At 37.1% G+C, this 25,435-nt stretch overlaps 2 protein-coding genes across 2 annotated transcripts; one reads left to right on the plus strand and one right to left on the minus strand.

Moving 5' to 3' along the window:
• Positions 1-6,179: 6,179 nt before the first annotated feature.
• On the minus strand, positions 6,180-13,411 carry LOC130737559 (uncharacterized). The gene is made up of 5 exons (XM_057589367.1): positions 13,297-13,411; positions 7,124-7,222; positions 6,931-6,999; positions 6,576-6,859; positions 6,180-6,444 (listed from the first exon to the last, which is right to left on the minus strand). The coding sequence occupies exons 1-5, from the start codon at positions 13,333-13,335 to the stop codon at positions 6,432-6,434; spliced, it is 504 nt and encodes a 167-aa protein (XP_057445350.1). The 5' UTR covers positions 13,336-13,411; the 3' UTR covers positions 6,180-6,431.
• A 4,119-nt stretch (positions 13,412-17,530) lies between these two features.
• LOC130737560 (uncharacterized) lies at positions 17,531-25,230 on the plus strand. Its single transcript, XM_057589368.1, has 14 exons — positions 17,531-17,900; positions 18,240-18,337; positions 18,575-18,661; positions 18,751-18,901; positions 19,171-19,572; positions 19,944-20,086; positions 20,177-20,365; positions 20,505-20,595; positions 20,689-20,854; positions 22,806-22,913; positions 23,004-23,103; positions 23,544-23,619; positions 24,854-24,889; positions 24,975-25,230. The coding sequence occupies exons 1-13, from the start codon at positions 17,790-17,792 to the stop codon at positions 24,863-24,865; spliced, it is 1,734 nt and encodes a 577-aa protein (XP_057445351.1). The 5' UTR covers positions 17,531-17,789; the 3' UTR covers positions 24,866-24,889; positions 24,975-25,230.
• Positions 25,231-25,435: the final 205 nt, after the last annotated feature.

Raw genomic sequence — 25,435 nt, forward strand, 5'->3', positions numbered from 1 at the left:
TGGAATTCTTTTGCCAAAACATATCTAATAATTCATGGAGAATGACGCCGGAAAAATCAGATTCGCGAAACTTTCATTTTCCCGCGAATTTCCACCTTCTATATATAGCAAAGAAAGGAAGAAAAAAACCAAAAAAAACTACCCATTTCCCCACCCAAACCCGCGGCCACAAAGAGGAAGAAGGAGGAGAAGATTTTCTTCATCGTTTGCTTGATCGTCGATCAATCAGTTGCTACTTCAAGGCTTCGAGGTATAGTCGCTAATCCTTACCTCTGATCGCTTTTTCCATAGCTTTTCTGTAGAGTTTTCTGAGCTGATAGTTTATGGGTTTTTGCAAAACTATCCTGAATCTTTCATTTCTGATTCTAAACCTCTTCTATATGTGCCCAAGATCACATCTGCCGGGTTAGATTTTCCGTTATGTCGCCGGAATTCCGCCGGAATCAATTTGAACCTAAAATACCCATTTTTGGAGTTTTTGGTGTAAAGCTTCAACCTTTAGGCTGAAAACTATCGCCTTAGCTTAGTGCTAGTAGGATTAGTTGTCATAAACGTCGTTGGTGACGTCCCTGCAAAATTTTATTTTTGGGATTTCAGTTTTGAAAATCCTAAGTTAAAAATCATGACCAAAATACCCCTACGACAGTTTTTGATCCGATAATTTTTCCGAGTTCAGAATACCCTTAGTTACGGCTTATGAAAGCATAGGAACCAAGTTTGATCGAAGAAAAATCGAGCCCCATAATTAACCAAAGTGGCCGAGCCCTATAGGGGGGAGGAGGAAAATTTCCTTTTCCGAAAACTTGTCTTTTCGCGCTAGATTATCGTACCTTAGAGTATAGATTACTTCGAGTAACCTTAGTAAGTATCGATAGCTTAGTTTCCGATAGATTCTGATAGTATTCTGTGTTTTTATTGTAAAGGTGCTTTTGAGGATTTCCCCGAGGACCAACACTTTGAGTGCGAGGAAGCACTAGTTGATCATTCTGGAGAACTTTCAGGTGAGAGCTTCTCACTGAATCTCTAGTTAATGCTTAGGGTCGATGTTTCGACATTGTTTACTGTTTATGCACTGGGATTGTGTGTGATTGGAAAATGTTTTCTGAGGCTTCGGCTGACAATGTAGATGATTCATCTACTGAATGTTTTTGAGATTGACTTACATGCTATGTGCTATGTGGGTAATCTAGGATGTGTGGTGCATGCTTTATATGCTAAGTGCTAAGTGTTTATGATGCGATTTATTGATATATGACACGTTGTTGATTGTGATGATTTAAATATGCTCTGTACTGGAATCTGAGATTCTGAATGGTGAGAATAGCGGGCAGGTCATGCCGATTTTATTTTGAGAGTTTTGAGAAAGTTTGATAGGACGAACGAGGTTCGAGCCTTGATTTTGTTTAGTGGATCGAGACATCCTCTGGAAGCGACTTGGGATTGGTAGATCCTGTAAATGTATAAGACTTGCGATAAGACAAAATGGAATCTATTTTATAAAGAAAACTCATAAGACCTTAAATAACCTCTAAATCTTTAAGTAATGATAATAACCTCGAAGGAAGGCATTGGAAGTCAAATCTTAGTTTTGGAAAAACGAGGAGTGTCGTCGGATCCAAGTGTTGAGTATGTCGTTGTTGTGCTGTTGGAGCAGCGTTTGTTGTTGTGCTGTTGGAGCAGCGTTGGTTGTTGTGCTGTTGGAGCAGCGTTTGTTGTTGTGCTGTTGGAGCAGCTATGTTGTGGGGCTATCCTGGGGATAAGTCCGGGGAACCGTTAGTTCCCGAGTATGTGATACTCTTGTGCTGTTGGAGCAGCTATGTGTGTTGTGAAGTGTGTCTTTTGTCGCAGAATCGACTTTGCCTTAGGGTAAGATTTTAGAGACTTTAATTTACCTAGAACACGTGGCGACGTGTCGAGTGAGGACGGAGACGTTGTTTGACTAATCATCCTGCATTCATGCAACATTAATGGGGTATTAACACAGGACGTACTCTGGACCTCGTCGGATTCCAAAATGGTCATAAGACCCGGATTTCCGTGATAGAGCGTCTGTAGACGTCTCTTGTAGCAGACCGAAATGGCAGACCTACGGGTTACGGCTGATCTGACTACCGTTGTTGTTGGAGTAAAAGGCACGCGGGCCGAAATGGCACCACCGTGGCTGGTGAAGGGCTGATCCGTTGATGTCCATCCGTTTCGGATTGCATATTGGTTGACTGGGTTAACCTGCATACATATCACGCAACATGCATACTGACTTAGTTGATGAGTGTGGTTGCTATTTGATAAACTTACTTGGAACATGCTAATTGTTATTATTGTCGTTATGATTTTGTGGAACATGCAACCCTAGGAATGATATCTCTAGTTATAAGCCTAAGTGGCTATCTATTATTTGTACCTATTGGGTTTATTATCTACATAGTTCTTTAGAGTTGACCCTCGCGTCTTCTGTGTGTGTTTTGGCGGACAACGCCTTTTGTCAGATGAATATTGCGGATTGGTACACCATGGTCCACCCTTCGGGGGGGATTAGGTATGAGATGATCGATCAGGACGACCCCGGGTCGTGGGTGGTTGACCCCGCGAGCCATCGAGCGACGTATTCGGGGCGCATCATGGAGGATCACGTGGATAGCGGAGGACTTCTGAGGTCAGGAGTGTTGAGGCGATGCTCTATCAGCTTCAACTTGCCACCGGGCGTTCACTGTGGATCAGGACTTGGAGGACCACCACCACCACCATTGTCTTCAGACGAGGAGGATCCCTCAGAGGAGATTCCAGTGGGAGTGCCTTCGGCAGGGTCTAGTGCACCCACCGTTGCGATCATCGATGATCAGGGTTCGGGCCCTAAGCCCGTGAGTCCAGCATCGGAGCGCACTGCGGTTGCGAGGGGAGGACAGATAGGGTTGGTAGACTTGGTCGTTCTGGATTCTGATTCAGACGACGATCATGCTAGCACATAGTTTTGAGTGTTGGTATGAGCTCCTCGAGTTAGGATTAGTGTAGGAGTAGAGTTTTAGCTCTGACAGTCTTGCTTCATTTGTTACTTAGGGGACAGGGTAGATCCGCCTATAGCTTTTTGTGTGGTTTCCTTACGGGAATCACAGAGAGTTGGTTGGACTTAGGAGGTCTTATTTTCAGGCCATTGGGTCAGCTGATTCTCAGTTTTGAGGGATGGTGTTGCGGGCACTTCACCCTTTTCATTTGGTTTGTATATATTGCCTACGGGCGTTGCACTTTTCTTTCCGTCACTAGAGGTTACTCGTGACGAGGTTGCTACTACAGCGGGGGCTGTTTATATATCGTATATTAGTTCTGATTTTTGTTATTGTTGGGTTTTATTTAATTCCGTCTTGTCTTAGTTATTATTATAAAAAAAAAAAATGTTCACGTTTTTCCGCATTAAGTTTATTTTGGTTACTAAAGTGACGCCACCGAAATCGGGGTGTTACATGAGGAAAGCACACAAAGATTTTATCCTGGTTCACTTGATAAATCCCTCAAGCTACTCTAGTCCACCCGTTAAGGTGATTTCTTCCTTTTTAGAATGAAGGCAATCCACTAATCAGAGTTTGTTACAACTGCACTTGCAACCTACAAAGTGACTAACAATACAATGACTTAGCTATCACTAAGATTCACTCTCTTAGTCTTCTCAAGGATCTGACCAACCTTGGTCTCCTTAAGGAAAAACAAACAACTGTTTGAAAGTTTTGGTTACAAAGAAATGCTTCTCAGAAAGCTAAGGTAAACACAATAAGTACAGTTTGAAGAAAGATTGCTTAAGAGAATATTTGAATATCGCGTGAGCTTGAACAAGGTTTCTTAGGCGGCATCTTTCATCTTCAGCCTCTTTATATACTCCAAGGATTAGGGTTTAGACGTTTGCATGGAATGCTACCGTTGGAGGGCAGATCTGGATTTTCCAGGTTCTGCTGTGGCTGAATAAGTTAGGTATGGTCGTCAGGAATAGTACAGTTGCTTTTGTACTTTGGATAGCGACTTCACCTTTAACCTAGATGACTTCTGATCAGAGTGACGCTTCATGTTGGAACTTGTGAAACTTGGTGATCAGAGTCAGAGGGAAGCTTGGATCCTCTGACATTTGTACCTTCTGCTTCTGGACTCAGAGGAGAAGTACTTGGTCTTCAGAGCCAGCTTACTCTTGGACTTCAGAGTCTTCACTTCTCAGCTTCTGGACCTTCAGAACTTCTGGACCTTTAGAGCCTCTAGACCTTCAAAGCTTCTGAACCTTCAGAGCTTCTGGTCTTCAGAGCTTCTGGACCTTCAGAGCTTCTGGTCTTCAGAACTTCAAGTGAACTGAATCTATATCAGAGCTTTACTATCTTCAGATCTTCTGAAGCTTATTCTACTGTTCAGATTGAACATAGTGAGTGTGAAAGCGTTGCGGAGGTTACTCTTTGAGCATAGTGCTTCTGATTTATGTGTAATTAGATCAGAGTCAGAGCCTGTCATTAAAACACTTAGAAAACAGCGTTAGAGTACCATAATTGTTCATACACAATAGTTAACATGTAATCATCAAAACATAGAGTTGTACTACTTGATCAAAACTTGATCTTACATAATTAGTCAAATGTTTCCTCTTTAATTTGTTTTTCAATGTGTAGTTCTTTCAATGAGATAAAATAAGAAACTCAAACTTTCTTTGACACACTACTACAACCTATTTTTATACAAAATAAGTTTACAGAGTTAATTTAAACCTAGATACTTGAAAGTCTGCAATGCTCAATCTATGGAAGCACGACGAAGATGTCAAGGATTAGCTAGTAAAGTGCAATTTAAGAGAACATATATTGTACTGTCAACCACATTTTCACTTCCAACCGTATCCCAATAAGCATCAAAGGTGGATTGCTTATTCAATTTTTCCACATCCCCAAGTTATTTACGCATCCATTGGTTGAAACTATCAAGCTTCTTTAGATCCTCTTGTGTGACACTGCCACCTAACAGAGTCGTCTTAGAGTAAGTGTCGTGTCCTCTATTCTATCCAGGTTTCAATTGGCCCCTATATCTAAATTTAGGTTGTCGTTTGCTTTTAAAGAATTTTCTTAAGGGCTATTTTGCATAAAACATTGTTCTCCTTTTGTGAATGTAGAAGACCCTGTTCCTGGGACTTATAAAGAGGCAATGGGATAGATTAGCAGATAAGTTGTACAATCTCATAACATATGGATGGATAGATAAGAGAGCCTATGAGATTGCAGTTGATCATGATTTGAAGAGCAGAAGTGTATTACGCCTTAACAATAATAGTTTTTTTTTTTGAAAACAACACTAATAGTTAACCATGTGTAATTAAGTTTCAGGAATATGCAGCAATAGTTACTCCTTCAATTTAACAACAGGGAGTATGACAATTGGCAAACCATATGTTTCTTTTTTCTTATTTTTTGCTAAAGGGGAGGGCATAAGCCCGACAAACCATATGTTTCTAGAATTCTAGTAGAAAAGTATGTTTCAAAACCATATTTTTTTTAAACCTCATACACGTAATTATGTTACCGTGCAAAGAAATTAGAGAGATGAAAAAAAATACTCTCATTTAGACTTCCTTTCAAGTTTTAAGTCAGAAACACTTAAATAGAATTACTACTAAAGCCTGAAATTTAATTGTTTTCAACTTGTTAAATAGAATTACTACTCAAGCTAGAAAGATATAAGACATTACCATACTGAGATTTTCTTGAAGCCATTTTGAGTTCTTGGACTTATGTGGCTGTCCAACCTCAATGAAAACATTCTCGCATAATCTGAATTAGACCTAGTCGTCATTAGTCCAGCAAAAGACAACATCACTTTGTGTTATGATGTTGTAAGATCTTATGCCAGAATGATTAATTGAAGCAAAACTCCACACAAAAATGAATTTGCTACAAAGTCAACTAAGTCAAGGTTGTTTATGCTTGTGTATATTCATTCAAACAAATAAAAAGAAAGGAAAAAATATTCAGTTGCAGATAAATCAAAGTCATGCCTTAATTCATTTCTTAATAGTCTGGAAAAGCAGAAAAAGCACCTAATCGGTTGGACCTCAAGCTACAAAACTCTATGAACAAAGATCTGATATGTCAAAATGAGTGCAAACTACCTGATCAAATCCCAATTGGAAACAACATACTTTCAATTGCATCCTAAAATTATAGGGATTAGTAGAAATAGAACAGAGATTCATTAGACAAATTTTGTTTGTGAGAGAAGCAAGGTTAATTGAAATTTGAAATGAATGAAAAACCTAAATCTCACATTGCAGGAACAAACACTGAAATTTTGAATGAGAATTTGTCTAGAAGCAAACATAGAAAAAAGCAAACTCCGAAATTTCGCATGACATTGATGATGAAATCTCTGAAATCTCAGGAGCAAAGTCCAACATTTCGCATGCCATTGATGAGTCTACTCTAGATCTTCTTTCTGCAAACATGGTACAATTAAAACAATGACATATATAATATAATATATATACAAAACATATAAAACATGCAGAATTAACAATAAAAGAAAAAACTAAATATAGTCCATAATGCAGAATGATAGAATCATACAGCAAATAGTTGACATATTCAACCCTGCTTTCTTTATCACACGAGAGCAAGCTTTTCATTTCTCCATCACTAAGGACACCAACAATGAAAGTGATCGTTAGAGAATTGATCTTCATCCTCTTCAAAATTTTCCGACAATGTTTTTGAAGGGTAACATCCACATTAGCAGTAGAAACACTAGCATGAGATACTGATGGTTCACCATGGACGAAAGTCGAATTGGTGACCGGTGCAGATGGCCCACTAGGTTGTGTGAGGGAGACCAAAAACTGTTGCAACTCCTCCTATATGATCATGAAGTAACCTAATTTTTATTCCCATCAGTATCAAGAAATTTCCAAAAGCAAGATATTACCTTTGGAGTAGAGGAAGAAGCACAAGAACATGAAGTTGAAGTACGGCAATATGGGCAGCTTCGCTTCCTCTGAATGAAGAGAACCGTTAGTGGAATTTTTTTAAAAAGTGGAGTGTAGTTTATTAGGAACTTTGGAGTTGTGTTATATTGAGAAAGTAATTGAAACTAATCAACAGAAAAAGAAAAACCATACCTCTGTATATTGAGTTGCACTTTTCTTCTTGCTCCTGAGAAAATAGTTATTCTTCTTGCTCCTGAGAAAATAGTTATTCTTCTTACTAGCTCGAGCTCTCTGTTGATATATGTGTAATTTGCATTAACACGCAATTATTCACTACTCAATTATGGTTTTTTCAAAATTATAAATCTGAAATCAGGGATGGGAATAGAGATTGTTTCAAATATTTTCACTTATTTCCATCAATGGTATAATTAATATACGGTATATAGTAATATCATTATTACCTTGGAAGTTCTATCACCATATTAGCTAATAATATATTGGTTTTGATTTCTAACTTTGTAATATGAATTAAATTAAATTGGATTCTTGAAAAAATTGGGAATATTTTTTGGTCAAAAGTGTCATCAATTTTAACTAAACAACCATCCACGTGGCTAATCTTGCAAACTGAGGGTAACCACTTGAACTTATTAACATTAGAGCAACTCCAACCCCAAAATTCTTATCTGGTTTCTTAACACACTATTCAGCACTATTCAGCACTATTCCTGTGGGCCCTGTCTGCCACATCAGACTTAAGAAACTCCTAAGAAACTGAAGCAGATTTTGCTTCAACCCATGGTTTCTTAAATTACTATTTGAAGGGTCTCACCCGTGTCCCACCATACAACATAAATTAATAATATTTATTTTCACTCAATTTAGATTTAAAATTTAATACTAAATCAATACTTCAACTTAAAAATAATTTAATTAAAATTAATACGAATTTAATTTAAATTTAATTTTACTTAATATTTAAAACAATTAAATTTAAATATCGGCATGCTAACTTGAAACAAAAATAAAAAAGTACATTGTGTTATTTCTAGCAAAAACAATTTTATTGAATGATAGAAATAAAGACGAAAGAAAATACATGACAATGAAAAATAAGCAACAATACATTTGAAATGAAATACATAATAACACTTGAAGGTTAATTTTCATTATTCTCGTTTTCGGGAAGCTGCCAAATATGCTCCACCAAGTCTGCTTGAAGCTGGTGATGAATTGACCTATCAATTTGATGTGCTCTTCTTTCCAAGATATTTCTAAAAGCGGGAATAGGACCACTTACTACTTCAGCATCCAATATGTCATTATTGACCTGATCATAAACAAAATTACCTCGGTACGTGTTGCGCTCATCTTCAACAATCATGTTGTGCAATATGATGCAAGCATACATTATTGACTTCATCTCATTCGGATGCCAAAAGCGTGATGGACCACGAACTATTGCAAACCGAGATTGGAGAACGCCGAATGCACGTTCAACGTCCTTTCTTGCTCCTTCTTGTCTTTTCGCAAATTTTTGCCTTTTTTCTCATTGCGGCATTGGGATGGTCTTCACAAATGTAGCCCACGGGGGATAGATATCGTCTGCTAGATAGTATCCCATGTTATACATTGTTCCATTCACGCTAAAGTTCACCATGGGAGCATTTCCACTCAAAACCTCATTAAAAACCGGAGATTGATTTAGCACATTAATGTCATTGTTAGAACCTGCAATGCCAAAAAATGCATGCCAAATCCACAAGTCTTGTGATGCCACTGCTTCAAGCATGATTGTGGGCTTTCCATGATCACCTCGGGTGAATTGACCTTTCCACGCAACTGGACAATTCTTCCATTCCCAATGCATACAATCAATAGAACCCAACATACCTGGAAATCCACGATACTCGCCCCATTGAAGTAAGCGGGTAATGTCTTCCTGGTTCGGGCGCCTCAAGTATGTTTCACCAAATACTGCACACACACCTTCCACAAAATTCTTTAAGCACTCAATTGCAGTACTTTCACCAATTCGAACGTACTCGTCAACACTGTCAGCAGGTGATCCGTACGCCAACATACGAATAGCGGCGGTGCACTTTTGTAATGGTTACAGGCCTTGTCTTCCAACTGCATCGACAGACATTAAAAAGTACGGGTCATGAGACCCAAGAGCCCCTACAATTCTGAGGAACACATGCTTTCGCATTCGAAACCTTCGTCGGAAAAGCTCTTCCGTGTACACAGGATTTTCGGAGAAGTAGTCATTCCACAACCGCTCGTTCCCAGCTTCACGATCTCTCTCTATCACCTTTCTTGTTCGCTTGGGCCTAACGGTGTTGGCACGTCGTTGATAAAACTCCATCTCCTCCTGCATCATATCTTCTATAGTCGTGTCATTGATAAGTTCGTCAATGACAACGTCGTAAATGTCCAAGTCGGCCATATTGTTTGGATCCATTCTATGACACAATGAGAAACTATCAGTGTAATTGGATAGGAGGAAGACAATATGAGAGGACAAAACAACTCTTGAATGTTGAGATGAATGAAATATGACATGTATAAATAAGAGAAACAACAACGGCTATATTCTCCAACGGCTATATTCCCCAACGGCTATATTCTACAACGGCTATATTCCCCAACGGCTATATTCTCGAACGACTATATTCCCCAACGACTATATAGAACACATAAGTAGAAACGCAATACACATTAAGAAAAATTCGAATACTGAAATTACAACATTAATGCAGAATACATAAGTAGAAATGCTAAAATTACAACACTAATGCAATACACATAAGTAGAAATGCTAAAATTACAACACTAATGCAGAATCAATAAGTAGAAATGCTAAAATCACAACATTGGCACACGCTAAGAAAGACAACAACAAGAATTAAGACATTCCTAGTTCTTTCATGGCGAATTCAACTAGGCGCTGATGCGTTGCTAACTGCACCTCGTTCATTTCAGATGTGTCCTCCATAAGGATATCTTTGTATTCCTTCAATAACCGCGCCTTTTGAAGTTTGTTTTTTTCCTTTTTCACCTCCAGTTCTTCAGTCTTGAGCTTCTCAAAACTCGCAAGGAATCCCAGTTTAGCTTTCCCGATGGCTATCATCTCGGAGTTAGGAACATAATCGAGATCACTTGAAGCTGTGTCTCCTACTTTGGCCTTCCTTTTCTGGTTCTTTTTTCCCAACGGGCGGGTTGCTGGTTGTGTGGCCTCATATTCGTCGCCCTCAATTGATGCACTCCGGTCAGACGATGTTGCATACACCCCATCTCCTGACTTCTTCTGCCTCGTTGAACTGGTTGTCATAAATGTTCCCTTCCACTTTGGTTCATCCTTCACCAACCACCATTCATTCTCATGTTTGAAATCTTTACCCGTATCTACATGATATAATTGATGCGCCGTAGCCATGATGTCCTTATCTGAGTGTCCACTTTTCCAATGATTGACGGCTTTAGTGTGGCAACCGACAAATTTTTGAAGATCAGCATTCAATTTATTAAAATGAGATTTCAGGGATAACCATGTCCTCGAAGGAGAGGCATCGTCGCGGTACTCCTCATATTGGGCTCGAATCTTATTCCAGAACAAATCTGACTTTTGCTCATTTCCCACGACCCGATCGGTAGAAACGTTGAGCCATGATTGAAGAAGAAGTATATTATCTTTACCACTCCATTTGGTGCGTTTCTTTCCGGATTCTTCAAGATCAATATCATCTAGACCCCGTTGAGTAGAAAATTCAGGCTCATCGGGCATAGCCTCACATTGTGTACTTGAGACTTTTGAACTACTGCTGCTACCAGTAGGAGGTGCTTGGTATTGTGGTGGATACATGCAATATTGTGGATTGTTTGGATAAGACATTTGTGGTGGATATGGTCCCATTTGACCCTGAGGTTGGTTTTGATGGTAGAACGATTGTGGAAACATTTGATACGAAGGATTTTGAACATTACCACCGGTGTGAGGAGGTTGGTTTTGAGGGTGACACATCTGCGGATGTTGGCTTTGTGGTTGATACATTTGCGGATGTGGGTTTTGTTGTTGGAACATCGGCATAGGTTGGCTTTGCGGGCGAATCATCTGCGAATGTTGGTTTTGTTGTTGGAACACCATCATAGGTTGGCTTTGCGGGTGAATCATCTGCGGAGATTGGTTTTGTGGCGGAAACATAGGCGAAGGTTGCAAACCTTCACTTGTAGGAGGTGTTTCATTGTCGAGCAGTGGATAGTATTGCTCATAAGGATTAGACATTTTGAGAAATTTGAGAATTTTTGGACAAGAGAGAAATTGTGGGAGTAAATGCTAGTGTTTCAAATGCTAGTGTATAAGGTAAAGAAGCTGGGAATTGAAGGTTAAATAGTGGTTTGGGCCAATGAATGCGATACTTGTTGTTGCTAATACTATATATAAGGTAAATATGCTGAGAATTGAAAAAAACGGTAAGAAAACCGGTCAAACCGGTCAATTCAAACAAATTTTAAAAAAAAAGCCCAAACGGGCAGAAAACCGGCTCCAGCCGGTCTAAACCGGTCTGGACCGGTCCATAACGGTGGGATGACCGGCTCAGCCGGTCACCCACTATAAATACATTTTCTTTTCTCCCATCTTCAGAACCCTAGCCGCTCCTCACCCTCACCCTTCTTCCTCCTAACCCTCAAGCTCTCTCCTTCACCTTCTTCTTCCTCAAGCCCCTCCAAACGACCTCCACCGGCAACAAACACCCACCACCGCCATCTCCACCTCTGTCCCTCCTCTCTATCTCTCTCACCCACTCGCTCTCTCTTTCTCCTCTCATGTTCCTGTTCGCGATCTCCTCTCTCGGTCTCACTCACGCTCGCAGGAAGAAGAAGAGTCACGATCCACCTCAAAAAGCCAGGCTCCGCCACAATCCGCCGCCAAACAGCCATGCTCCAGGCCTAACGCCCCCAACCCGCCACCCTCCGGCCACGATCCGGCAACCACCGGCCTTGTTTCATCGTATCAAGGCCTTCAATCTCGCAAAGAAGCTTCCTTTCCTCACATGCAAAGTGATCTGAGGTGAGTTCGTGTTGTTTTCTCTTTGTTTTGTTGATTTTCGTTTGTTCATGACCCTTCTATTGAAACTCTCTCATCTCCCTTTGCAGATCAGAGCTTCTGAGTCAAGATTTGGATTATGATTTTTGTTTTGTTTTTTTTTTCATGTAAATTTTAACCTCTGGTCTGTAAATTTGAGGTTCTGTTCATGTAAATTTATTGCAAAAAAATTATGTTCATGTTCAATTTCATCTTCTTGCCTTCTGTTTTCCATTATGTTGTTTTCCCACTGAAATCAGTTGGGTTTCGGTGAGAGAAAATATCATTTTTTAACTTAAGAAACCAAAAAGCATAATTGCTTGCAGAAGCAACCATGCACTGTAGCTAAGAAACTGAACCTGCCTTTTCAGCAAGCTCCAATGCTGAAAAAAATAAGAAACCGTATCTTAGCAACTCCAGCTGGGTTAAGAAACCAGCGTTGGAGTTGCTCTTAGTAGTTATAGTCTCTGTAAATTTTTTAATTTACATTAAAACATTCATCTTCTATTTATTTTTCTCCTTCTTTCCCTTCCTCTCTAACTTTTTATATTGGTTACACCCTTCCTCTCTAACTTAAACCTACCAACCCTGTTGTTTCTTTTTCATCATTCCATTCCTCCCTAAGTTGGGTGGAAGAAGCAAATTGAGAGCAGTTAATGGAATCCCATTCCTAACCACCCCATTCCACTCCACTCCACCAGATACCAACAATCTAAACATAGCCAAAGGGAAATCAATAACCTCAAAATCAGTTTTGTTACAAAATCTCTAAAAGCATGTCTTATAACAAAATCAAATCTTCAAAGGGAAATAGGTTTGTTTATCAAAACAAAAACATGGATCAGCAAACAGGAACCCATGGTTAGTAGAAATAGCAAATGAAAACAAAAACCCAAATACCTTGCATGGAAAAGGGAGGTTTCAAGGTAGGTGATTTTTCAAAAAATATGAGTCAAGCTTGTTTTAAAGCACTCACAATCCCTCAACCAAGAATCAAATATGAGCAACATATGTAATAGAAAGCACTGCAAAGCGCGCAGGACATGAGTTAACTTCATCAGTCTTCATGTGCTCTGGAACTCACTTGTCCAAAAGTGTGTCAGGTTTGGTTTAGAGTTAAGACTATATTTTCAAAACTTGCTGCTAATTTCTAAAATAGCATGTAGATTGTGCTGAGAAAGGTAAATATGCTACCAAAAGACTCAATATAGGAAAAAAGAATGGGAAGAAGAACAAAAGAGGGAGTGAAATAGTAGAAAAATCATAAAAAGCAAACCTTGATGCGTTCTAGACGACCGAGGAAGAAGAAGAACATATTGATATTTTCGTTTTCCTGTCAAACAGAGAACTAAACAGAGATGAAAAGGACAGAAAGCATGAGTGAGAAGTACGATTGAAAATCTGAAATTTGGAAGAGATAGGATTTCTCAATTTTTTAATTATTTCTCTTTCCAATTGAGTACAGAACTTGGACATAAAGCATGAGTGAGAAAACATAAAATAAGCACTTACTTTATGGGTTTAGGTTTGGCAGAAACTGATTTTGCAGTACTTTGAGTCTATAAAAAGAGAATCAAAACTAAGACTACCCACAATGGTGTTGAAAGTGGGTAGTTTAATGTTGAAATGGTAGTTTAATGGTGTTGAAGGTGGGTGTTGAAAGTTGGAAGGAGGAGAGAGGTGTTGAAAACTTTCAACATAGTTGAAACCTGCGTGTGGGACCCAGTGGAGAGAGAGAGAGGGGTTGCAGATCAACACGTGGCTCCGTTTGATTGGTCCGGGCGATTTTCGTTTATCCTAATCTTTCCAACTCAATTATTTCATTCAAAAAAAATTTTAAAAATATAATTTTTTTACCAAAATTCATGATTTTTTTTTCTCTATAAATAGAGACTTGATTCGTTTGATTTGGACACAAAAAAAAAACCAAGTTTTTCATCATCTTATTATCTTTCTACTATCCTCTTTCTATTAAATTGTTAAGTGTTTTAATTTAATTTACGTTAAAAAAATATTACGTTAATTTAATTTAATTTAATTTAATTTAAATAAACAAAAAAAACATTAAATTAAATTAAATCGATAATAGTTTATTTAATTTAATTTTTATCGAAAATTTTAATTTTATGAAATCATAAAAAGAAAAATATAAAATTAAATCAAAATATGAAATAAAAGTGGTAGGGTAGGGTGTTGAATGAAAAACCATTGGAGTGGGTAAAAGTTGAATGAAGTGTTGAACCGGAGAGAGAAGGTGATGTGGAGTGTTGGGAAGAGAAAAAGTGGAGTGTTGAGGGTGTTGAATGTTAAAACCATTGTGGATAGTCTAAGGAGGAGGGGGAGGAAAAAATCAACTTTCTCCCCCCAAGAATTGTTCATATCATTATCTCTGACTACTTCTTCCTCCAAAAGAGAAAATTAATAACCTTAGTCACCATGATTCTCATATAGCAGCCACCCTAGACCCTCCAATCCACCATCTAATTCCTGTTCATGAGCACAAAGCTTCATCCTCCTTCCACCAAGATTCAACAGCTGCCTGTGCCACCATCTTCCTCTGCCTCTCGACCTCTCTGGTTCTCTCCACTCTCTTGGGCTGATAAGCCCAATATGTTTTAGTGTCTATATGTGTAGTTTAGTCATTGGTGTTTAGTTTTAATATATTATTATTAGTCTTTTAATTAATTTCTCTTGCGTGATCAAATCTGTTTTTCTGCCTTTATGAGTACTTTTTAAATCTTTTTTCTAATCTTAGTATTAAAAATTTGCTTTCATTTTTTGGTAATAAACGGAAAACTAAATGTGTAGGTCGGGATTTAATTCCCGACGGGCACTTCAAAATAAAAAAACTTTAAGTTCTATGTAAATAATCATTTTCTCTCAATTGAAAATATTAAATTGTAAGACATCATTAACGTCAAAAAAAAATCATTAGATATCAAATTTTTTTGGTCTTGACTAGAGCTGGGTAAGCGGGCCAACCCGCGTAACTCGCGATCTGCATGGTCAATAACTCGGTGTATGGTGGTTCGCTTAAATGCGGGTCTATCTGGGCTGGCTCGTTTAGCCCGCGGTTTAAATGGGTTGAACCCGCGGTTTTGCGGGTTGGTCCGCGGGCCATATAATTACATAAAAAAATTATCTTCATAGTCCATGAACTACTTTACTTGATCTTGAATTCTTGATAGAGTGGCCCAAAAAAAACCAACTCAAGAGACCCAAGTGAAGTGAGACACTCATCACTTACCAGATAAGTTACCTTACATACCCTACTTCTCTTCTCTTACTCTATTTCTTTTATGGTTTCCGTCTCTCTCAAGTCTCCCACCGCCACCATGAAATCTTCTTGCTTTGGATTTGTGGAACATTTTAGAGTTTGATTATGTAATGTAAAATTTGGAGAATTGTTTTGACAATCAGTTTTTTTCTCTATTTTTTAGGTTTTTTTTTCTTGTTTTATTTTAAAATCTAATAGTGGCCTGCGGGCCAGTTCTTTTATCCGCGGTTTAAGCGGGGCAGACGCGGGCTAACTTAAATACAGGCTCATTTATTTACGGGCCTACACGGGCAAGCCCGCTAACGTGCGGGCCTATGCGGGGCGGGCTAGACCGCATACCCAGCTCTAGTCTTGACCAATGTATCCCCACAGCCGATAGCCGTGAGCCTAATTCCTCGCCGCACGGTCAGCGCACATAAGATATCAAATTTAAATCTTCTTTTTGGGTAAAATGAATCTTTTTAAAGTTATTTAATTTTGCACAATCAATCAAAGATAATCATTTTTTACGAACGTTGTGGGGTGCTAATAGCTTCCCCACATGTAAATAACTCCTGAATCGAGAACTCTAAATGCATACTAGTTTCTCTTTATTCTAACGGTTTCAATTTTTCTTAATAAATTGGTGGCAACTCTTCTGATTTTAAAATCTTTTATTTTAAAATCTAATAGTGGCCTGCCGGCCAGTTCTTTTATCTGCGGTTTAAGCGGGGCGGACGCGGGCTAACTTAAATACAAGCTCATTTATTTGCGGGCCTACACGGGCAAGCCCGCTAACGTGCGGGCCTATGCGGGGCGGGCTAGACCGCATACCCAGCTCTAGTCTTGACCAAGGTATCTCCACAACCGATAGCCGTGAGCCTAATCCCTCGCCCCACGGTCAGTGCACATAAGATATCAAATTTAAATCTTCTTTTTGGGTAAAATGAATATTTTTAAAGTTATTTAAGTTTGCACAATCAATCAAAGATAATCATTTTATACGAAGGTTTTGGGGTGCTAATAGCTTCCCCACATGTAAATAACTCCCGAATTGAGAACTCTAAATGCATACCAGTTTCTCTTTATTCTAAGGGTTTCAATTTTTCTTAATAAATTGGTGGCAACTCTTCTGATTTAAAATATTTTATTCGTCGTCTCGCCGCGCCCTCAAATTATTGCCAATATACCACCAAATGCACCCTTGTTTAGTGTTTTGGGGGAGGATTAATGGAAAAAAGAACAGAGGTTCTTGAGTTAAATTTTTCTTTCTATATTTCATTATTTATGTGTCTTGGTGCTTCATAGTGGTTAGAATAGAAGTAAGAACCTTATTTTTACCCTTCTCTACTTCTCTAGATGATTGTCAAGTTGATTTAATTTTCGCAATTATCTTGCTTTCTTTTTGGTTTCTGAGTTTTTTTCTTCAACTCTTGTTTGTGTCACTTTAACTTGTTTTCAGGGACCTGTATTTGCAGTAATTAGTGCTTGGATCATGTATCAAATTTAAAATAGAGATGTTATTACAAATGATGCTTCAGAGAACCTGTTTTCATCACTTCAGGGGTGTTATGAATAGAAGTTGGCGTGAAACCAATAACAATTCCCTAAGCAAAAATGCTAGTTTGATGATACCAATGCGAAAATGTAAAATGAACCAATTGTTAATTCTTCACAAACACACCGAAACTTATGTGAATTAATATTATATTAATTGTAAACTCTCTCAAGTTTCATCAAGTTCAAATATTGTATCTGTAGTTTTTTTTTTCTTTTCGTTTTTTACATTGATAAACATTTAAATTCATCTTCCAATGATTGATCCATAGACCTTTCCCTCCCAACCATGTCTCTAGCTCTTACTACTTAAACTATACTCAGAGACATCACATAATCCTTTTACAAAAGTGATTATCGAATTTATGTTAACTCTTCAGTAGGCATGACAATATAACCCGAACCCGTGGACACCAGCTCGAACCCGAATAATATATATAAATTACAAAACTACACTTATATATATCATATTAATAACTCGATTTGTTAACAATTCGGTCATATTTGAACAATAAGATACCATATATTTTTGCAAAAAGATATAAAATGATTTAAGTTGCGTTTTGCTTTAAATAAATCCAAATAAAGCTTATGCATAAAGTTAGGTATCCGATGGATTTGAGTAAACCCAAAACCCGAGCCCGACACGATCCATTGTCATCCCTACTCCTCTTAATAAACACACCCTGTTTCCCAAGTCCAAACAACACACATGTTTTCATTTTGAAAATCACAGACACATCCTCGAGAGATCAAAAAATTCCAATTCCCCCCCATAAATCTCCAAAAACTTTTCATATTCCTCTCCGTTCCCGCCACCCCTGCATCGGAGAGGGAAAATTGTTTTCATACAAATTTTCACGACCTGAGGCGCTCTTATAAACTCACCAGAATCTAGGGCTTTTGTTCAAATCGAGTCATTCATTCATTCATTCCTCACCAGTACTATCTTCAACATGGAACCGGAACAGACCGAGCAACCTAGAGGAGGCGGTAACACTGGCGTGGGGATTCGAGTCGTTGGAAGCAGAATCTATGATCCTGCAAATGGAAAATCTTGCCACCAAGTAATGAAACTTTTTCATTTTTTGACCCTTATTTTTGTATATGATTTTTCACATTGGTTGTCAAAATTGGGGCTCAGTTTTTATTTGAGAAATGTGGTTAAAAAAATGAAATCTTACTTCTTTTCAGTTTTCACTTAATTTTGTTGGGATTTATGAATGTTAATTTTTCTTTTCTCTGTATTTTTGGGATCTGGATTGTGGCTATTGCTGTTAAAATGCCAAATCTAGAAATGGGTACTTTTAAAGGGAAGGTGATGATGTTGTTTAAAATTTGTAGGGTGATGGTGTTTGTGGATGGATCTTTGAGTCAGTCTACTTTTGTTGTATTTTTTCTTTCAGTGCCGGCAAAAAACAAGGGATTTTACTGCTTCGTGTAAGAATACGAGAAATGGCAAGCCTTGCGTGATCAAATTTTGTCATACCTGCCTTTTGAACAGGTAATAATTGATTTGTGGTGTTGTAACTGTCTTGGAAATGCATGTGCTTTCTAATATATCATTTTTACAAGGTGGATATTAGCCACATTGCCTATATTTGTGTTTTATCGTATCGGTTTTGTATATTCGTGGTTTATTTGTCATATGATTTTACTTTGTTAAGGGTACAAAAGTAGAGTGATGCATATTTGGATGTGTCTTTGGTGTTGAGGATTTTGTTTTGTTGAATTGAATTAGATATGGAGAGGATGCACAACAGGTAGAATTGTTGGATGACTGGAGTTGCCCTAAGTGCCAAGGAAAATGCAACTGTAGCTTGTGCAGGTAAGTTGTATGTGAGTTTTGAGTTTAGCGTATTGGTTTCTATTTTGCTCCATTTGTGTGTTAACTTTGGAAGAAGAGTCATTTTGTAGGAAAAAACAAGGTCAGCAGCCTACCGGTAACTTAGCGCGTGAAGCCAAGGCTTTTGGTTTTAGGTCAGTATCAGAATATCTGGGCGCTCGGGCTGCCGCAAATTTGGACACAAACACAAGCAATGAGGCTGCTGTTTTGCCTCCAAAGGAGGTGTGTTGATTTTCTTTTCATTTAACTTCTCTTCTGTTAAGTGGTTGATCGAGTATATATTTATATTCTGGCTAATGAAGCTTCTCTTCCTGTGTGCATTGTGAAATATGAATTAATGATTATAGGAGCAAAGCTGTGTTGATAACTTGAATTAATTAATCGATGATTGTTTTATATTTTAATTTATTCATAGGTTGGTTTTACTGATATGTACATAGCCTTTTCACCCTATGATTTTGGTTGATGTTTCTGTTTGTTTTCTACTGCAGGAGGCTGCAGTGTCTCTACCAGCGGAACCTGGGAAGGAAAACTCTCAGAAAGTTGAGAAGACATACCCCAAGAAAACTAAGAAAACCAAGCGAGAAGGGTTAAAAGAGATATCTAATGACACCAGTGCTGATGATGCTTGCCAAAACCAGGACCTGAAAAGGCCTAAAATTTGTAGTGAAGTTCCAGAGAAGGAAACAAAAAGAAGTATGAAGGATCACAGCTTAGTTCGCAAGGAAGTCTCTGTAAACAATGGTTATGTCATCAATCCTCATGAAAAAGTTCAGGTGGAAATTCCTTTGCTGCCTGGCACTCAAGTAAAAGAGATATTGGGCATTGAGTTCCCACATGAGGATGTTGGTAATGCATTGCAATTTTTGGAGTTCTGTAGAGTGTTTGGAAAGGTATGATTCTTCTCTTAAAATCTTTGCTTGGTTAATTGCAATTTACTGCTACATGTAGTAGTTAACACATTGAATAAAACTACAGGCATATTCTTTTAATGCTACAGGAAATCATGATACAAATTTGGGATAACTTGCTGTTTTTATTGATTTCATGTAACTTAGGAGTCAGATTTATCTTGTACTTGATCATTTAATTGAATGTTTGATTGGTGGGTGGATACTTCTTAGTTCTACTAAGTCAATTCAAAATTCTGTAGATTTATTGGTGGTATTGTTGCAGAAATAATTCTTGTTTTATACTTCATGGGGCTGCATTCATTCTTATTTGCTCTATCATGTGGTCTGACTTTTCTTCCCTATGAAATCAGGCTCTTGACATGAAGAAAGGGGAAGCTGAGGCTATTTTGCGAGAGCTAATTCGCAAACGAAATTTGCGCAGAGGAGAGAACACCGTAGCTGTTCAATTCCAAATTAGACTTTTGATCCTGATACTCATTGATTCAGGACACAAGTGAGTTGATCCAGTTTACCTTTTTTTTTATTCTTTTTTTTTGTTTGTTTTCTTTGTTTAAAGCTTGTTATCTGCATCACTTTGGTGTAGGTCTCCATCCTTAACCACAACAGATGGGAAAAATTCATGGTTGAAAGCGCTGGGGGATTTAGCTTCACAATCTGCTCTTGTGCTTAAAGATTTCCCCTTAGAAATGCTTAATGAAGGGTACGGCAACTTGAGTTTGTCTCACAAGCTTAGCCTCCTGAATTTCATTTGTGATGAAGTTCTATGCACAGAGTAAGAATTTCAAACTCAAATAGAAAATACTTTTTTCTGTTTTTTTTCTTATCTTAATTCATCTTTTTTTTGTTACCTTCTGTTTGTTTTCAATTTCATCTTGTTTAAGTTGGTTGGAAAACTTGCTTAATATGTTCAGGAAAGTGAGGGGTTACATTGAAGATGAAAATTCAAAAATTGCTCAGGTCAAGAAAGAAGCCAAAGTTCAAGTTGAGGCTGCGAAGGAGAAGGTAATTACAAGAAACAAGGTGGTATGTTCTTTGTATATGGATTCGTGGGACTGTCTCATTGTGTTCATAAATGTGTTTACATGTCACTTACAGGAAAAAAGCTTGAAACAAAAGTTGCAGGAAGAGATAGCCAAAACAGTTCAATCAAATGGGGATCCTGTGTCATTTTCAAAGAAAGATGCTCTTTTGCTGAAGTTAAGAACTGCAATAGCTCAAGCTCACAGTGAGATGCTTGAGGCTAAGGGAAAGACTCCTAAAAGTATGTTGTGATGTTTATGAGTTGCTTATATGCTCTAACTTTTATTCAATTTCATTGCTGAAGTTTTGCACGATCTTCTTATTTGAAGAGATTTATCTAATCTGCAAACAAGCAACAAATAGCACTAGAAAATGGAATTTGACTTTGTTCACGGCATCTGATATGCTTCATCGTATTGATGTTTTCTGAAGATGAATGACTAGTTTATTGTAAAAAATTTATAACTGGTGATGTTATCTATACTGCAATTTGATTTAGGAGAATATAGTAAATATACAGAATGGCCTAATCCTTTTGTCCTTGATTTGGTATGTGAGTAACTGTTTTGCCATTTTATTGCAGAAAACCTTCATTAGATTTAGTCATTTACATATGATGATGCGTTCATTTCAAATTTTTTAGTTCCCTTACAGTTTGAGGTTTTCTAGGCTGAGATTTCTCTCTTTGATGAGTTGATAACATACATGCAGTAATATTTTGATTGGATACTCAAAGAATGCCCGCTTGCTTCTGATTTATTTTACTGTCCGAGGCCCTTGGCATTAATTGCTCTAACCTTAGCATAGAATATTTCATTTTTTTTTCATTGTTGTTCCAAATGCAGAATATTGGTCATTGTTGATATGTGCGCTTGTCTGTGTTTTCAATATTTATTTCCTATTTATTGGTAGCTTAGATGGCTGGAAGAACAAAACATGTAATGGAGATGTGACTTTTACTTATTGTTGTGTTGTGAATAGGGATTTCAATTCATAGAAACTGTTTATAAGTAGCAGAAAACATGTCCTTTTGATCCCAGTACATTTTAGAAGCGGGTTATGTTTTGCCACTGGGGGATTATGGTAGTGTGTGTTGTACTCACCTCCATGCTTGATGAAGGATTGAATGGAATTGTTAAAGAAAAGCAAAAAGCTCAATTCAGTGTATAGCAAAAAGCTCAATTCAGTGTATCACTTTTCACCCCCCCCCCCCCCCCCATATTAATAGTAATATACATATGTAGATATCTGGTGATTCAAATTATCTTATGCGTATGCCTAAAACTCATTATTGAGCACATCTATAGTATAATAAAAAGAGAAAAGTTTCGCCCTGCTTCTTCTGCTCACTTACTTTTTATTCACTTGGAGGCATGAAGAGTATTAAATACTAGTAATTACTTTCCCTTGCTGGATGGTGTTGTTTACCCTCTAGAAGATGGAGAAGTCTTACAAGTAATAAAAACTTAATTATTGATCTGATAATGTTTGCATTATAGGCTGAGGCACATTAGAAGTTGATTAATTCTGTTCAAATAGAATAAGTTTTGTTGAGATATATTCTGACAGCTGGAATAGAACTAGATAACAGACTTCTGATAGTTAACTGAAATAGAAACATTTTGCAGACTTTGGGTCATTAATTCAAAAGTGCACATAATGTAGTTATACCCTCCTCCTCCTTTCAGAAATTAACACTATTCAAAGAATCAGAGTTTGTGTTTTTTTAAAGAGATCATGAACCACAGTTAGGGCAATTCTTCTGTAAGAACCAGCAATCTAAGCATCAACTAGGACATGAGTAACAACATAACTTGTAAATGAATCAGAGTTGTAGACAGACTCTAGTAATTATTTGCATCATATACTATTGATCTTTAATGCTATTATTATTTCACATCTTGTTTCTTTTTTTACATGATATTATGCACTCACTCAAAATGTATTGAAGTTTCCTAGTTTCTAAAAAAGAAATGTATGGTTTGACATAGGTCCTTGTGGTCTACGGAAAGTATTGTTAGATGACTGCCTGGAACCTCATAGTTCCATTCCACATTAATGAAAAGTGCTGTCTTGTTGTAAAAAAAAATGTGATTGTCGCATGAAAATGTGTTTATATATGACTACTTCATGTCTCTTAAGAGATTAAGTTTTCTTCTAATGCAATGGTTATTTGTTTTTTAATATTGTAGTGAAAGGTTCTGATGCTGTGAGAACTGAGCCTGAGTTTGTGGATGGCAATGGTCAGGCATTTTGGAAATTACGGAGTTATGATGGAGAAGATGCTGTTTTGCTGCAAGGTAATTCTCATGAATTAGCTTAACTTTTGAATATGATACTATTATGATTTTGGCTCCAACAAGTTTTCTAAAGGATGGCACGGCATGCAGATATCAAAATACAAGATGAGGATGGTACTGCAATTGAAGAAAGATGGTTTGTTTATGGTCCTGAGAAGAAGCATGAGATATATAAGTACATTTCCTCAAGGTGAGATCTTCTGTTTAATTCAAATTGGATTAGCCATTGAGCCGGCAGTGGATACCTTGGTCTCAAAAAAAGTGGATTGTACATACGAAATACTTTTGACCCTTGAAGAAAGCCCAAAATTGAAGATGGAAAGCTTCTGAGATTAAAACCTTTATAAGTGGTTTTGATTACACGGATAAGATACACAATTTTTCCCCATTTCATGCTTAAGATGACTTTATGTACAACTTGGCTTTTGATTATTATCATTTGCTAATTATTGTTATGCTATAATAGTCACTTATCTTTATAAATTGATCATTAGCTATATATGTCATAAAATTATTCTTGATATGCAAGTTAGTCTTAAGAAACAAAAGTCCCCATTTTAGTCTTAAAAAGAAAAGCTTCCGGACATTGATTTTTTCCTATAAGAATAATAATTCTTGTCTTGGATGAAGGTTGGATAAAGGACACTCAAAAGCTCGTGTTTACTCATCAGAAGTTGAAATTATTCGTCCCCTTGTTTTTGCTGAAGTGAGTGCTCATTCCCTTTTGTTTTTCATTTGTTTCCTTTGGTTTCTTACTACTGTTGGTTATGAATTGTTCTTATTGCTTTAATTTTATTTTTTTCCAAATATTGAATGATATATGATATCTGAGAGATGATTTGTGATATGATGGTAGATGATTTATAACAAATAGGATGATTTATTATGATATAATATTGAATCACAGAAGAAGTTTGACAGATGGCGTTGCCTTATGTGAGGGTGGCTAGCCTGAAAAAAAATAGATATCTATGACTTTTGCTTGGCTTCTCATCTTTTGCTATGTGTTATTAAATCAATTCAAGATTTTTGCTTATCAAATAAAAATTAAATCAATTCAAGATAATTACTTAAGCTAAATAATAACTGACCTAATTTAAATTAAAACACCCCCTAACTGCTACTGCAGAGTGCAACTGCAACCGCAGGCACTGTTCACGCGCATGGTTCACACAGCCCCCTATCACTGGTCATAAAAAATTAGATGCAACCTCATCAATGAGTAATGATTTAACAAAGCCTTTGAAAGGCTGCATGATCACAATAACATCTATCATACAAATAAATGTCACATATCAGCAGAAACGAATAACCATGAATAACTACTTGTCAATGGAAGCTAGAAGGCGAAGTTAGTTTTCTTTGAAGATGTAAAATCATTTCTACAAGTCCAAGATCTAATTGAAGAGTTAAAAAAGCATAACTTCTGCCCAACGAGTCATATTGAAGATAAGTCACTATAAACATGGAACTAGTCTATTCTCCTATTCGGCAGTCTATAAGTTTATTTTATGAAGTTTTAAAATATAATGTACTGTTTCAGATTAGTAGCATGTATATTGCTTCTGTATTTATTTTCTTTTTTTCATATCAACCTTTTTTGTTTGTTCTTGAAGCAATTGATATTTGCATTTTGAAATGACAATAAAAAAACTTAAATTTGAGGCCAGAACTGATAAAAGTTATCTAGCTATTAGGCATATGATCAGAAGAAAATTGAAACCTCTAGCTGAAGTTGCTAATTACCTTTCCAGATGCGAACAAATGATAACATTACAGGACAGAGAAGCATCTGTTTTGGCTATATCTGATCCTAGACGGATAATTCATTTATATAAAAATTTCTTTCCTATACATAGCCATGTGTAATGTGAAATTCAGCTTGATGATGGTACACATTCCCAAGTTCTCACCCATAGTCTGGTATATCTATTTTCCAGGGTATTTGCTGATTTATGTATCCTACCTCTTTCCAGGTATTTCTATGTCATTTTAGTTGTTTTCAATGTTCCAACATAACCTTACTAATTGGTTGTTCTATATTTGCCTTTGTTCTTTTAGGATGGAAAAATGAAAACTGAGGTCAAGCTCACAGGAATGCAACCAACTGAAACTTTAAAATATTACAGTAATTTGATCTTGGACTAAATGTGCCTACCTCCAAAATGATTAATCTTAATATACTATGAGTAGATAAGCCCTTTTTGTAATGTTGATGGTTTATCATATATACACCATTAGCTTTTTAGATAATGAAGCACTCAGTCATTGTACCATGTTGTACAACTGTTGCCAACTGAAATTTTCATTTCATCCATTTGCACTTCCAACTCCGGACAATTTGCTATGATTGAGAATTGAGATATAGTTTCCGATTGTGTTCAACTAGCATTTTAGCACGTGCAATGCACTTTAAAATATTACTTTTTTAAATAGTATATATTAGAGTATCATTTTTTAATTTTCTGATGTACAATTTTTTTAAATTAAAATTTTAATAAATTTAATATATAAATATAAAA

The sequence above is a fragment of the Lotus japonicus genome, chromosome 2 (assembly GCF_012489685.1).
Source record: "Lotus japonicus ecotype B-129 chromosome 2, LjGifu_v1.2".
NCBI classification, from domain to species: domain Eukaryota; kingdom Viridiplantae; phylum Streptophyta; class Magnoliopsida; order Fabales; family Fabaceae; genus Lotus; species Lotus japonicus.

Bases quoted from the DNA above. Each gene is read 5' to 3' on its own strand.
- LOC130737559 (XM_057589367.1), bottom strand. From the start codon at position 13,335: ATGTTCTTCTTCTTCCTCGGTCGTCTAGAACGCATCAAG. The intron at 7,000-7,123 runs GTATGGTTTTTC...CTCTTCATTCAG, and splicing joins GTGCAACTCAATATACAGAG to AGGAAGCGAAGCTGCCCATA. The intron at 6,860-6,930 runs GTAATATCTTGC...ATGATCATATAG, and splicing joins CTTCTTCCTCTACTCCAAAG to GAGGAGTTGCAACAGTTTTT.
- LOC130737560 (XM_057589368.1), top strand. From the start codon at position 17,790: ATGGAACCGGAACAGACCGAGCAACCTAGAGGAGGCGGTAACACTGGC. The intron at 19,573-19,943 runs GTATGATTCTTC...CTATGAAATCAG, and splicing joins TCTGTAGAGTGTTTGGAAAG to GCTCTTGACATGAAGAAAGG. The intron at 20,596-20,688 runs GTAATTACAAGA...TGTCACTTACAG, and splicing joins TTGAGGCTGCGAAGGAGAAG to GAAAAAAGCTTGAAACAAAA.